The sequence below is a fragment of the Hydractinia symbiolongicarpus genome, chromosome 6 (genome assembly GCF_029227915.1).
Source record: "Hydractinia symbiolongicarpus strain clone_291-10 chromosome 6, HSymV2.1, whole genome shotgun sequence".
Taxonomy (NCBI): domain Eukaryota; kingdom Metazoa; phylum Cnidaria; class Hydrozoa; order Anthoathecata; family Hydractiniidae; genus Hydractinia; species Hydractinia symbiolongicarpus.
In genome coordinates this window covers 15,768,203-15,783,246 of record NC_079880.1, presented here as the reverse complement: position 1 = coordinate 15,783,246, position 15,044 = coordinate 15,768,203, and the positions used below count along the sequence as shown (strand labels likewise).

The 15,044-nt window shown below is 36.5% G+C and overlaps 1 protein-coding gene across 4 annotated transcripts in view; it reads left to right on the top strand.

Moving 5' to 3' along the window:
* The window catches only part of LOC130647188 (germinal-center associated nuclear protein-like), a 61,743-nt gene that overhangs the window by 44,211 nt on the left and 2,488 nt on the right, over positions 1-15,044 (top strand). For all 4 annotated transcript variants that reach the window (XM_057452953.1, XM_057452954.1, XM_057452952.1 and 1 more), the window contains 8 exons: positions 986-1,078; positions 1,880-2,104; positions 2,260-2,347; positions 13,140-13,213; positions 13,666-13,765; positions 13,938-14,030; positions 14,308-14,389; positions 14,466-14,696. In XM_057452953.1, coding sequence (XP_057308936.1) covers positions 986-1,078; positions 1,880-2,104; positions 2,260-2,347; positions 13,140-13,213; positions 13,666-13,765; positions 13,938-14,030; positions 14,308-14,389; positions 14,466-14,696 — 986 coding nt within the window. The remainder of the gene's footprint in view (positions 1-985; positions 1,079-1,879; positions 2,105-2,259; positions 2,348-13,139; positions 13,214-13,665; positions 13,766-13,937; positions 14,031-14,307; positions 14,390-14,465; positions 14,697-15,044) is intronic.

The following is a 15,044-nucleotide window of genomic DNA, read 5'->3' as shown; positions in this document are numbered from 1 at the left end:
GTTTTTTATTTCCGTGATGAAAACATGCTTTAAAAACTACCTCGTACTCTGCTTTCGGAAAGCCTTTTACGAGAATCAATAACCAAAAATGCCTATTTTGTAGCGATGAGCTTTAAAAATTTTAAAAATGCTAGTCGTCAACTCGAAATTTGCATACACTCATGGAGAGTACGTCTCGCTGTTCTATTTCTTCATTGGAGCGGTATTCAGTATTCGGTATTCAGTATTCTATTTTTATGATCACTCAGTCACTGTTTCTTTACGGGCAATCTTCATTGAATTCTAAAGATGCAGTTGCATAAATATTTTGAATAGAGAGCAGGATGTTTTTTTTTTCACGAAAGATTGTGTTGAAAAGTTTTATTGTAAAAAAAGCTTGGTGAGAAACTTTTCATCGTTTTGTCCGTATGGAAAATCATAGTCATAAGTCATTTTCTTTTGACTATGGAAAAATGTACTTACTTTTTTGTTGCACTTTAATTCTAACACAATTCAATCTATTGAAGATACAAAATGGAAATCACTTCAGTCATGATTATAAATATGAAAGACTTTATATTTGGCGAAATTATTTCTACCTTTCATTATTACTATCTCGCCTGCGAGGATAGTATTGCTTTCCAACTCCTAACTGACGAGCGCAATGTTTTGAACTAAAATATTGCGCTAGCTACACTAGTTGAAAATTCGTTTTCAAAAAACGAACTAAATCAAAACTAGATGTTTTTATTGATTTTATGTTTCATAAAAGAAGCAATTTTTACGAGCCTTTTTTTTTTCGTTCGTTGCTTTGCCCTTCGTTGAAAATAATTATTAATAACATAAACACATTTTGTGCACAAATGGGGAACTAAACTAATACCCCTTTGTAACGGCCGAGTTTACTATATCAACCGTAGATATCCGTTTTAGAAGTTCCTGCGAAATTGCTAATTTATTCTTTACCATTCTTGTTATCTACAGCACTCTTCTATTTTTTCTTCAGAATATACCTCCACGCGTGAAACATGGAATAGAGTGGTTGTATGGAAACTCAGGCTTAATGTTTATTGTTAATGTTCCCCACAATCCCTCCATGGTATGTATGTTTTGTGCTCGTTTTTTGTTCTTTTCGGTATGTAAACGTTGTCGCATGTTAACCACTGACCTTGAAAAATGACTTGGAAATTCTTGGAAATTTTACAAAACATTGAAAATGTCCTTAAATCATCCCTGAAAGTAATTATGTTGAGTTAAGTAAATCGAGATAAAGCTTACAGAATTACTCCAGTACAAAAAATTATTCCAAAACTTACAAAACCAGCAAACTAATGTGTTTGAAAGTCCTGGATTTCCTGGAAATTTAGCATGGTTAGCAATTTTTGTACCAAAACTGCTGTAGAATAAGGAAAAGGTCCTAGGTTTTAGATTTAAATTTTCTTTGTTCACCACGTGTCATCGTTGTGTTTGTGGTCGCGATGGTTGTTGTTGCTTTCGTCGTTGTCGTGGGTGTTGTGAGGTCGTCGTCGTGGTTTTTTTTCTTTGTCGTGGTTGTTATTGACGTCGTCGTCGTGGTTGTTGTTCTAGTCGTCGTGTTTGTTGTTGACGTCGTCGTCGTGTTTGTTGTTGACGTCGTCGTCGTAGTTGTTGTTCTAGTCGCCATGGTTGTTGTTGACGTCTTCATGGTTTTTATCAATGTGTTTGCTGTTGGCGTAAACGTCGTCGTTGTTGTTATTGTTGTTGCCATTGCCGTTGTCGTGGTTATTATTGTTGTTTTGCAACTACTGTTTATTACGTCGGCATTCATATTGTTTTTGTTTGATTTTTCTTAATAATCATAAAATCTGTTTTTGCTGCTGTAATTGTATTTTTAATTATACATTTTTTAAATCTAAACTAGGAGTTTTGGACAAGGAATGCAGCAGCAATAACACTTTTGTTGAGATCGAGGGAAACAGATGCCGACATTCCACTTGCTGTGATTGTACTTACCATGCATTATGTCACAACATCACAAGCTATCGATAACCTGAAATTACGGCATGTGTTGGAGGGTGGAGACACAATGCTTAAATGTGTGGTATTTAACAAGAATGTAGTCGACGCGATAGATTTTAATAAAAGAGTAAGTGCGATAATGTACTTTCATCTCTTTGTTGAGCAGATAGAACATAATTTATGAGCATTTTATACAGCCCTGCCATGTAATTTTATCTCCACAAATCATAAATCATAAATGACGCGCTTTCAATTATAAACATATGAGTTTGCTTGTTTTAGTTGCAGTCTGTTTTTGCGTGGCTACTTCAAAAATCGTGCCCATACCTTCCTATGACTTCTAAAACGATTCTTGCTTTTGTCGAAGAAGGTAAGTAGTTAAATTAGCCTATTTTAATTTCTATTTCATTTCTCAAAACACACAGTCAAAATATACATGCTAACATAAAAACGTTTAAACTTTAAGCAAATGTCGAAAGAAGTCTTTATACTGAACGTAAAAACCTGAAACAAACCTTACATTTGGTTCCTAAATACTTCAGAACAACGCACATAACACCTCATGTAATTTTGGTGTTGGTATAACACAAAAATTATATGATATATTATATATAATATTTATCATATATTATATGATAATATGATAAATATTCACCTATGTATACACACCATCCGGATAAACTATCTGAGATCATTACTAACATATTACCGCACGTAGTGTAGTGGGTTCGTCTGTGGCTCCGAGTTCTGGGGACCGCGGATCCAATCCCGCTCACTGCCAGGCAGTATGTTAGTGATGAACAAAGTAGCTCTTCGTCAATAAGCTATACTTCCTGACTTTCAGAATACAGGTCTTTTAACAAAAGGCAATAAATTTCTTTACAAAAGAAATTATGACAAATCGTAATTTTTTGAAAAAACAATTTTTTTAAAGCTAAATTCTCAAAAAATTATATACCAAACGGACCAAACATTATTTTTTTAAGCCACGCGTTGTTTCAATTTATTTTCCGAGAGGGAGGGGCTCATAGTCGAAGCGTGAGATTTTAACGTCATGGTATGGCAGAACAGAACTTGCAGTTGATTTTGATTTCCATATCTCCTTATTCAAAACATAAATATGAGTGTATATCATAGCTGTTTGGTATCAGCCTATGAAAGTTTTGCTCTTTACTTCTTTAAAGAACCAAAAATTTTCAAGCACTTTTTAATGTTGTGAGCCACATATAGATGCAGTGTAAGTTATTAAAGATATGCATCTCATAGCTCATTTTTACGCAATAATCTTGCTCTGGCTAGCTACACCTTTTTTTTGTCAGGTCTGGCATATTTATATGTTGTGTAATGTTGACTACTTTAATGGGATAAATTTTCGCGGGGATTATATTTCGCGATTAAGCTCACCCGCGAAATTTTAGCATTTGGCGGGGACTTATTTTCGCGAATGAGGGATGTTCTAATTTTTCACGGATGAGGTCATAATAGGAATTTTTAAAGAAAGTAAAATAAGTTGTCAAAAAAGGTTCGGTGCCGAATGGCACTATCTCATCGACCCTCGTTACACCGGTCATTTCTACACCGACCGAGACAAATTGTAGTTTTGCATTTTAGTTCAAAGGTCTTTCAAAACAACTATAACGTCAGGTAGAATAAACACAACTAGATAAGAAACAAAACGAAATTCTAATTGAATTAAAAAAACCCTGATTCTTCATCTGTTACATCCACTACTACTATTTCACTTCGTGGGGAGTAAGGAGAACTCAAATTCGGTTGATCATCTGCGTTAGAAGCTGGGAGCAAAGGATCGATTCCTTGAAAGGGTCAACTGATTCGAGACCATTGTCAGTTTTCCCTTATCTGTTTATCTTCAGTACTCGGCTGAAAAAGGAAGCCTCAGACTTTGAAAACAAAGAAAAACAAAAATTTAAATCTTCGCGGATTGAGCAATTTTTCAAAATTTTTGCGGCGACAAATTTTCTCAGATGGCTTGTTTCCAAATTTTCGAAGGGAATAATTTTCGCGGATAGGACCCAAATCCGCAAAATGCGCGAAATTTAATCCCCGCGAAAATTTATCCCATTAAAGTAGGATTAGACTCCCCAGCAGCAAAAACTTGAATTTTGAATTTGCCATGTTTGCCGTGTACATAAAGTTCCTGGCTCTATTTATCATATAAATGTACACCAATTCACTTCTTATGGATTCTGGCTAGTTGAATGTCGTAATCAACAAAACAAAAACTAACTATATAAAATAGGGATTTTATATAGTTAGTATGAAGCTTCAGATCACTTTACAAAACTTTATGTAATAATAAATATAGATAACTTTAGTTAGTTTTGGCTAAATAAACCAGGCCCAATTAAATAATATATTCGTTAAAAATAACCGTTTTTCTGCACCTCTGAACCAGTAATTATTCTCACAACATTAAAAGTGTACGCTAGTTTAGACTGGTACCACTCGGTAGATTCGCTAGTTTCATCAAAAAATACGGCGACAAAAAATCCCATTTAAAAGTTCTGCTGGCTAAAGCCGCAGAACAATAATGAATAAAAGCAGATAAATCAATGTTCAAATATGGGGCGACAGTTGTTCGTAAGCCGCAAAGATCTTGGATAAGCAAAAATCGTGGATTGTTTTTTTAAAGAATCAGGCGTCGCGAATAGTATTCTACGCGCGAGCGGCCAAAACAAAGTCGGTAAAGATATCGCATTTGGTATTGGTGCGCATTTTAAAAATTTCGTGTTTCCGTTCCGGGACACGGCTTTCGTGGACACAGACAAAATACGGCTATTATTAAAGAGACTAGCCGTTAGCCCGTGGAAAAATCCACGGGTTCTCCCGTCCTGTAAATTTACCCGTGGCAACAAAGTGGATAAAAATATATTGCATTTGATATTCGTGTTTCCGTAGCACGATTTTCTAACTCAGCGGGGGGTCCGCGCAGAGACAGACAAAATACGGCTATTATTAAAGAGACTAGCTGGGAAACCCGGCGTCGAAACGCCGGGTTAAGCGATCAGGAAGTATGTAGAATAAAAAAAACTTACCTTACATAAAACAGGCCTTTAATGTCTCAGGTAGTAACTCATTTTTGATGTTATCTACAAAAAAAAAAAGGAACAGATCAACACTTATGCAAATACAAAATTGATAGGTTCAGGCTTGCTGGTCCCCCGAACATTTATGATGTTCGTATTAGCTGCTTCCCACAGGGGTATCAGTTTAGCCAAAAGGTTATCCAAAGAATAAAGTATTGGATAATCTTTAACCTCATTGTAGCCAGCTTTGAACCAAAATATTAAGAATTTAACATTACAACTGTACAATTTTAGAGAGAACGGTAATCATGAAGCAATTTAATGGTTAAATGAAGCTATGTGCAAACATATACAAAGGTACTCATGTAAAGGGGGCAAAATGAAGAATACAATGGCTGGCTAATAGTAAATAAATAAAAAACTCTCTATATTATGAAAAAAGCGAACTAAAATAACTATAACCGTACTATAACTGTACTATAATAACAACTTAACGGTATAAAAAAAAAAAATACGCTAATAGGCAGCAAACAGAGTTTCTTAATTTTTGACAAAAGTTTTTTTAAGTATCAATTTTTAAATAAATTATAAATATTAAAAATATCGATACTAACTATGCATCAGGACTATATACAAACACTATTACTTTATCTGCAAAATATTGATGATAGTGGCATATTAATGACTAAAACTAAATACTGAGAAAATTGACTTTAATGCAAAACTAAGAAAAAGCAGGCAAAACTGGGAAAATTATGGAACTATAAATGGAACTATAAATGGAACTATAAAATAATCAAAGACAATTAAAATTGAAACGCGAGTAATATCGACCACTGACACACAGGGGAGTGAAATATTTGAAAATCAATTAAAGGATTTAAAGTATATATCAAAGTGGGTACCGATTAACGGTATTCCACCTTGATGGAACACACCCCCTGTTGTATCAGGATCGATTTCGCCCCTTCTTCGTGAGTAGGTTGCCCAGGCCGCTCCCGCCAGCGGAAGCCCTCGCGGTCCCTGCCCCCGAGGCGACGCCACACAAGGTATGACGCCCTTGACCTGGGCCCTGGGTTTCTTCTACGATACCGTAGGTATGCTTTGTAAGAAAGAACCTAAAATACGGAAAAGAATATACTATATAAAACTCAACATAAATATAAAAATATAAGACTCAATTTTTTCAATGCAACAATGTGATGAGAATATGTAAGAGAATTGAACTTATAGACGATGGTAATAAAAGTGGACCTTACATTACTAAGGTTTTCTTGACTTGATGCAGCTGTTGTTGTCGTTGTTGCTGTTGTTGTTGTTGTTGCAAATGTTGCTGTTGTAACTGCTGTTGCTAGTGATTCTGTTACTGATGTTGTACTTGCTGTTGTTGTTGTTGTTGATTCGCCTGCAGACGATACTCCTGCTGAAGCAGCAGTGTTTTCACTTAAAAACTTTTCAAATCGTGACATTTTTAGTTTGCCTAAAAATAAATTACTATTTAAATAAAGTTGCATAAATATAAGGAAGATGTAATTTGCACAACTGAATATACATGTACAGTTACATAAATATTGATTGCCTTAAGTAAAGGGAGACAATATACAAAAAAAATACCCATAAAGGGGGATTTTCACGAAGCGAATTGAACGACGAATTGTATCTGAGCATGCGCAGTTTTGATTTTGCATCGAAATATTCGCTTCGCTGAAAAGTAGAAACAGTTCCTACTTTTTCGCGGCTAAAGGTTTCGCTGCTAGTTTTTGACCAATCAGAACGCGGTTAACTAATGTAAACAATGAATTTGGCCCCTAATTTATTTTGTTGTGAAAATTAAAAAGCGAATTCGCCATTCAATTCGCTTCGTGAAAATCCCCCTTAAGGCAACCCTGGCTTTCAGTTTGCGAACTTTAACTGGACTTTAAAAAAGTGAATTTAGTAGAATAAAGTTCTTTAAGTTAGAAAGGGCTACAAAGTTTTAATTTTATTCACCCTTGAATTAAATTATGTTTATATAATTGTGAGCTCGAAAAATTTGTTTATTTATAAATCCAGCTAAAATTGACGTAACGGGGTGCACCTCGAGAAGGTAAGCCATTGGATTTCGCACTCCACCTATGAGAGAAGAAAAACATACATTTGCACAATAAAATATGACGCAAACTCTCACAGGCAGTGGACAACAATATTTTACAGTGTAGGAGATAGACGTTCTTTTAAAAGGATATACAATTTAGTTTAGCAACACCGCGTGCGACAACTGTGTGCCACAAAGATCAAGTAGACGCGGCACTTGTTCAGGCGTAAACACACACTTTAATCATTGAAGTTGAGAAACTATCTCCGATTAAAGCTAGAGACAGAACATGCTAACACTGTCAACACACCTATTAAGGCATGAGAACACCTGAAACCCATCATATAATGGTCACGTAGGCAATACACAACTTTGATAAGCACTAAATCAAAATTGTAAGTTGCTTATTAAAATTATGTGATTGCAGGGTTAATGTTACAGGCAACATAACACTAACCAATACTTGAAATCTTAGTGTTGCATAAAAGCGAAACATGAAAAATTATAATACTTGTGGAAAAACAATATTTTTTGTAAAACACCTATCTCCTACATAACCTTGCTTAAAAGTATTAACAACCTGTACTTTAACTGCTTGAAATGACCGAGCACGTGAAAATGCAACATAAAGTTGGCCATGACTAAAGCAAGGTCTACGTAAAAATATACCAACTTTCTCAAAAGCTTGGCCTTGACTTTTATTTATAGTCAATGCGTAAGACAATCTTAAAGGAAACTGGGTGCGTTTAATTTGAAAGGGTAGATTTGTATCATTTGGACAGAGGGACACTCTCGGAATTAACACACGATCACCTCTACGAATACCGGTAAGAATTTCACAATCGATAACATTTGCACGCAGATTACGAACCATTAACCTTGTACCATTACAAAGACCGTCCTTAAGGGACAGATTTCTCAACAACATTACAACAGATCCAACTTTGACATTTAATTGGTGTGGTGGCATACCACTTGGAGTTAAGGAATTAATAAACTCCATGGGATATAAATCAATTTCTTCTTGATCATCCGAAACAACAGAGTCGATACTGTAATATGTACGGGTATCACCAGGAATTTGATTCAAAATTTGTTCATTTATTTCCAACGCTTCTTCGTTTGTTGGGGTTAAGATGACACAACGTGAAAATTCCACATCATCTAATTCACTAAAGATAGAAGTAACGATATTTTCATTAGGTTGCAGAACACATTCATGGGGAATTTCAATACAACCTTGATTTGGATCATCTAGTTTTTGTGGCACCCGACCAATACCAAGGTTTAAAAGAAATTCAGCAAAGACTTGCTCTCCTTCTCCAGCTCTCATGTTCGTGTGGAGGTGGAAAATTCGAGTCAAGTGCCAGAGTTCTGAGCTTTTCAAACAAACTTCTACAATTTGTGCAGGTCCGGCTCTTCTGACAACAGGGAGTACTTGACGGAAATCTCCTCCCAGAAGAATAACTTTACCTGCGAAGGGAATTTCACTATTACATATATCCCTAAACATTCTGTCAATAGCTTCCAAAGCATATTTAGGTATCATGCTGGCTTCATCAAATATAATGATGACCTGTCTTCTTAAAAATGCTGCATGATCACTATTGGGTTTGATATTACATGTACAGCCATCTAAAACAGGGACTGGTAACTTGAAAAGAGAGTGGACAGTCTTACCATTCTGCAATAATGTGGCAGCAATACCTGTCCAGGCACAAGTAGCAACACACAGATTTCTCGCAATAACTTCCTTAATAATATAATTATATGTAAAAGTTTTACCTGTGCCACCTGGCCCATCTAGGAAGAAAATATTGGCAACATTAATGTTACTATTGGTGACGGCATTTATAATAGAATCAGCTACATGAACCTGCTCAGCATTTAACAAAGGCCTGATATTTACAGCCTCCTGCCTCATTCCTTCAGCATTTGGCAAATCATCAAGCAAAGCTTCCTGTAAAGCAGGAAGACCAAAATCAGTAAGACGCTTACCAAATTGCTGAATAACCCCTTTAATTTTACCTAGCACCATTTGTTCTGCCTGTACTTCAGGGTGGTGGCGTAAGTAATCCTCCATCATAGCAGCACGAAAGGTTTCCCACAATTCATGTGGGTTATTCGGTTCACCGTGAATCAATATAAAAGAAAACGCTTTTCTCATTTTAGATGGAGAAGCATATTCCACTAACTCGTTCATGGTGCGAATCCAAAGATTATCATCAGCTAACAATCCTCGTGCTAAGCATGCATCCCTAAAAGAAGCATAAATATTTTCTTCGAAATGTCTTAAGTCGTCAAAAGACGTAGCACCAGGGACATGCAATAGAAGGACGCGCAAAAAATACTTTTCACCTTCGCGGATACTGGCATTATACATTCTACTTACTATCTTTTCAGCACCGCGTTGCCTAACTACCCACCGTTTTTGTTGTTGTGTATTCCGAAAAACAAAGTGGTAAGGTATTTCAGTGTAAAAAAGTCGTTGCGCATGCTGGTCCTGCTGATTTAATTGAAACCAGGCTGTTAACATCGTCTTAGAATTTTCAGCCCTGTCAGCAGCAACAGCCTCGTTGCCTTCCCTAAAAAACACTTGTTGGTGATTTGGAAGGTGAACAGGAAGTCTTATGATGGAATGACTCTGAGTATGCATAGGAAATTCACAGAGACGCCAAGTTGCTTCAGGTGCAGACACATATCTGGCATCTAAGAATGTTGTTACTTCATCATGATCGATCCGCTCATTGATTTCTATGTGTGCAGTATCATAACCTTTGTAAATATATTTATACAAATACTTAACACTTTTAATTGACACACACGCTTCCAAGTTTATATGTGCCATATATTTTTTACATAGGAAAGGGTTATAAGGCACAACCCACCTATTATTAACATCTAAGTTTCGAATTCTTACCGTTCTTCCATTATCAGGGCGATGGTACATGGGATAACCATCAACATTTATAACAGTTCCGTCATTAAACTGCTTAGGAAAATGCTTAGTACACTCACCCTCTTTCATGCACGGAGATGTATTATTAAGGTGGCCACATGGCCCATGGATCATACATGACTTTCTTATATCATGCAATTCAGCATCTTGGTTTTGATCCGGAATCTGTGCACAAATTAATGAGTCAATATCATCAGCATTTCGTAATTTAAACTCATTGTGTAGATGTAAAAGCATATGAACATGCGGTAAACCTCTTTTCTGAAATTCAATAACATCTACATGTGCACACAGAACACCCAATACACCGTCTTTTAAATCTTTTTTCAAAGCTAGTAATTTTAATTTAAAAACCCTTGCAACCAAATCCGGTCTATCAGAAGCAGATTGACCAGGTAACAAATTAGTAACAATTTCTGGCCATTTTAGATTGCAAGTAAAAGTCAAGAACAAATCTGGCTTACCCTTCTTTGAAACCAATGCCATTGCATCAAGGTACAACTGATGCATGTTACGGGGTGAGCCAGAAAAGGTGGAAGGCAAGACAACAACATTACCTGCTTGTAAGTTACGTTGATCTGCAGCATTTTGGAGGTAATCCAGAAGTCCTTGGTAGGACTCTGCTCGAAGCTGGTTTTAATTTCGGCGAATAAATGCAAGCCGTTGGCCTTCAACTTTAACATATGCATCTACTAAAAATTGCTGAAACAATTTGCCTGCTAGATGAAGGGCAGAAAATTCTCGCCTAATAGCAATGCGGTAAATATAATATTCCAACTGGGTTAGCCTATTTCTAACTCCAGTTGCATGCTCCCTGACATGGGCCATATTTGGGTCCCAACCCGGCTCACCACGTGGAAATAAAATGGGATACATCATAGGATCAATATTGCATGATATATGAGGGATTTGCCGCAAAGGTTGATTACGTGGATAAACAACAATATCTCTTGCAGCAGGAGGTGCTCCATCATTACCAACAAAGATGGCAGCAACTTCCTGATGCAAGGGTGCATTATACCTTCTGCGATCATTACCCTCGCGCATTACCATACTTACAATGGAAGGCTGTCTGTTTTCTGCTGCTGCTCTGGCTGTTTCTTCACGTTCCACTTCAGCCGTTTTTTCATAAGCTGCAGCATATGGAGAATCCCTGTTAAGAACATCTTGAATTATCTGCATTGTTTCACGATTACAATGAGCATGTGTCGGATTCTCAATACGCATGTTTAAGGCAGCTGCAGCCTCTACAATATACAATTGGCTAAAATTAGGTACTTCATTCTGAGCAGGTAATAAAGCACCATACCTGTGAAATAATTGACCACATATTCTAAAACAGGGGGGTCCATGACCTGGTGGTGGTCGAATGTTTGCTGACAAAGAAGCAAAACTAAATGCATTATTGTATACTCTGATATACTTACGAAACTGTTTAGCTTGGGCAGAGTCGTTGCTTAACAATTCACGTATTTCAGCAGGAAATTGTAATATAGCAGGCAGGGCCACTTTGCCATTGTGACAACACTTAAAATGATTTTCATTATTAAATTTAATAGCTCGACAATGCTCACACACAATAGTAAACTCACCTGCAGAATGTGTGGGAGGTAAAACATTGTTAATCCTAGCTAAATTTAGTAAACGCGGAGCCCTAACTCGATGACGCAAAACATCCGCTCTACGCCTTACTGCAGCTTGTTGGGGTAATTCATTTTCTCTATTCACACGATGACGTTGTACATCTACCTGTTGGCGAGCGTTTGCGTCTTCTACATTTTCTGCTGCTCGTCTTGCATTTTGGCGTAGAGCATTTGCCGCTCTACGCTGTTGGGCCTGTTCTAAAGTTTCATTGGCCCTTTGTTCCCTGTGACGTTCAACATCAAGACTTCTGCGCGCGTCAACAACATCCAAATCATTATGTAGGCGGGGAATTGCATAATTATGATCAACATTCACAACAGCGTTTTCATGGGGAACATTATTTGCATAGTTACGTTCCAATAAAATAAATTGATTCTCTGTGGGAACATTCATGTTAACCCTGGCAACTTAAAACGAAATAATAAAAATTTATGTGGCAAAGAAATTCTCCTCCTAGCTGGCTAGCTAGCCAGCTAAGGTAATGTAATAGAAATGCAAAGTAACAAAAACAGGGCCGAAAAGTATATCCTAAGAATACAAAAAGTTTTCCCAGAGGTACAAAAAAGCAAGAAACGATGCAAATTATAGTAAAGAAACTTTCCTTGACACCTTGCTCAGTCTTCTTGCTATCTTCGGTCCGTTGAATTCTCTTTCGCCAGAGCGCGATATGTTCCCAACGTTGCAAACGGACAGAAACCCGGGGCAAAGCTCAAGGGAACAATAACGTCTGTGAAATAAGGCTCGTTGATTGGTTTGTTTTGAAACTGTATAATACGCCAATAGCGGGAAAATAATATGGAGTCTTCTCCACAGTGCGGAACAGCGCGTATTTTTCGTGCGCATTTTAAAAATTTCGTGTTTCCGTTACGGCACGTGGCTTTCGCGGACACACAGACAGAATACGGCTATTATTAAAGAGATAATAATTAATGGATTGAACAGTTTGACGTAATGTGTGACATGTGACAAAAACATTTTTAGATTTAGATTCATCTCAGAGGAATGAGAAAAAGGTTCATGCTAGCTAGCTAACCGATAATAAAACTGCCATAAATACACACTTAATATCAATAAATATATCCAATGTTTGTCACGCTACCACTACTAATATCCTCTATATAATTGTATTTACTACGATTCGTCCAATGTACCGGTTGAAAATATATAAAACCAACAATTGTGGATGCCTAAGGTTAAAACAGCAAGTCAACAACTTGACGTCCTGAATTTTATCTAAACCAACCTCGTTTTTATGTAAGGTTTTAATTTCGCGCTTTCATAGCTAATCGGCAAAATGTGAAAATGCGAAAATGAAAAGGCTTATCTCACAAAAACGAGACTTTAAGCAATAAAAACGAGGCTTGGAAGATGGCAACTAGCCAATACTTTGTATTTCTTTCCTAGCTGTTGAGTTCTTACTTACATTTCTATTTTTCAGTTATGGGTTCAATGTTTTTCAAACTATTCCACGAGTACTGTCTACATTGTAGAAGCATGGTCTTGCCTTCCCCTGTAAGTGGCCACACAATATTCTATATAAGCGCGTTTATTTATGTTTATTTCCTATGTTTGTAACGACGTACTCAAGTATCCTGCTTTTTCTATTTTTTAGAACTATAAGTAAAATTTTTAGACAACAAACGGCCTATTTCGAAATATATTTCCTCTGAAAGTCGCGGAAAACATTGCCCTACAAATGTACAATGCCTAATTTATAGTACCAAGATTACATTGGAAAAGACTGCACATAAGAAATTACAGCTTTGTTCTGATTTTTATATGCTGCACTCCAGCCTTTTTTCAAGAAAACACTCAATGAAATTATTGTATTTTTTTGCCGACGAACACCTAAAAACAAAAAGGAAATGCCGTAAAAACTCATTAAAAAACTAAATTGTAGAACCGAAAACTTGCATATCACCGACTTTGCTTTTCTTCACTAAACGTCATATTTTGCGGTTTAGAAGCCCAACGACATTTTGGCATTATACAATAACGTTTTACAAGAAATAGCTTTTTTTGTTGAGCGAAGTGAACCTCGAAATCCTGAACTAGATGAAGAAGGTACGTATCAACACATATCTTTCCAAAATCATTTGAATGCATCCCCAACAATATATTTTTGATATAATATATATAAATACATATATTATATAAAAATTTCGTCGCTTTTCTTACATTTGTAGCTTTGCTTACTTGCTGCCATTTTACTTGCACAAAAGATATATTTATTTAGATGATATTTTTTGGAGCGACAGTAGTGTTTTGCAGAAAGCCCGTGATTTGATACTGCGGTTAACTCTTCCTTCGTTGCCAAATTGCGATGAGTGTAAGTTGACGTTATCAGTGTTGTTGTTTTGTTTTTCTTGTATTCGAGGATTGAGTTTGTGAAGAAACAGCTTTGGAAGCTAAGAGTACATTATGGTTGTAGACAATTTTATTCTCCCTTTACTAACGGCTGTCAACACGTAAAACTGGGAATGGTGTAATGCTACTGTACAAGTAAAATTTTGTGTGGAAATTCTGTGATGAACTAATGTCGTAAATGTCGTAGCGAAAGTTTCTCGTCTATGCTTACTTTTTTAAAAGACGTATACTCCACATAGGTGACTGGGATGCATCATACGAAACCTGTCTGCAATATGTCCATCACGTCTTTTCCAACACAACGTCAGTATTAACCAACAGGTACGAGGACAATTTTCACAGTAGCGAATGACATTTTTTTAACGTAGATATAAAAACTGTTATTTTTTTTGCTTAGAATCGACTCTCTATTGAGACAAAAGAACCAGCGTCTTTTCCCCTGGTCAGACGTTCTTGAATTGTGCATCATCAAAAAATTGAGTTCAATGTATCCAACTGCTGCAGAAGAAAATAGTTTTAGCAACATCGTACATTATTATGAAGATGATGTAAAACAACTGCGCGTAAATAACCCTCTTAAGTTACACATAAAAGATTTTAGTATGTCAAGATTGTCAGCCGAAAATAGGTGTGTAGATATGTTATAAAAAATATGTATGTGAAGTTGTGATAACAATAGCAGGGTCGGATTTAGCTAAAAGCCTACATTGAGAAGGGGCCATTAAAGGCATTTTAAGGGCTTTAAATGCGTTAGCTTCTAGAACTGGGAAGCTCACAACGCCCCTCAAACCCCCAATTGTTCTAGATTTGGCACGTTACGGCGCAATACAACGCCCTGTTTGGGAGTTGTAAATTCACTAATTAAGAATTTTTTTACTTAAGTCTAAGTTTAAAAAAACTCGGGATCCGACCCTGAATAGCGATATAAGCCCATTACGCAATTCTTGTCAAAAAATTTTTTTCAGAGCCCCAAAGA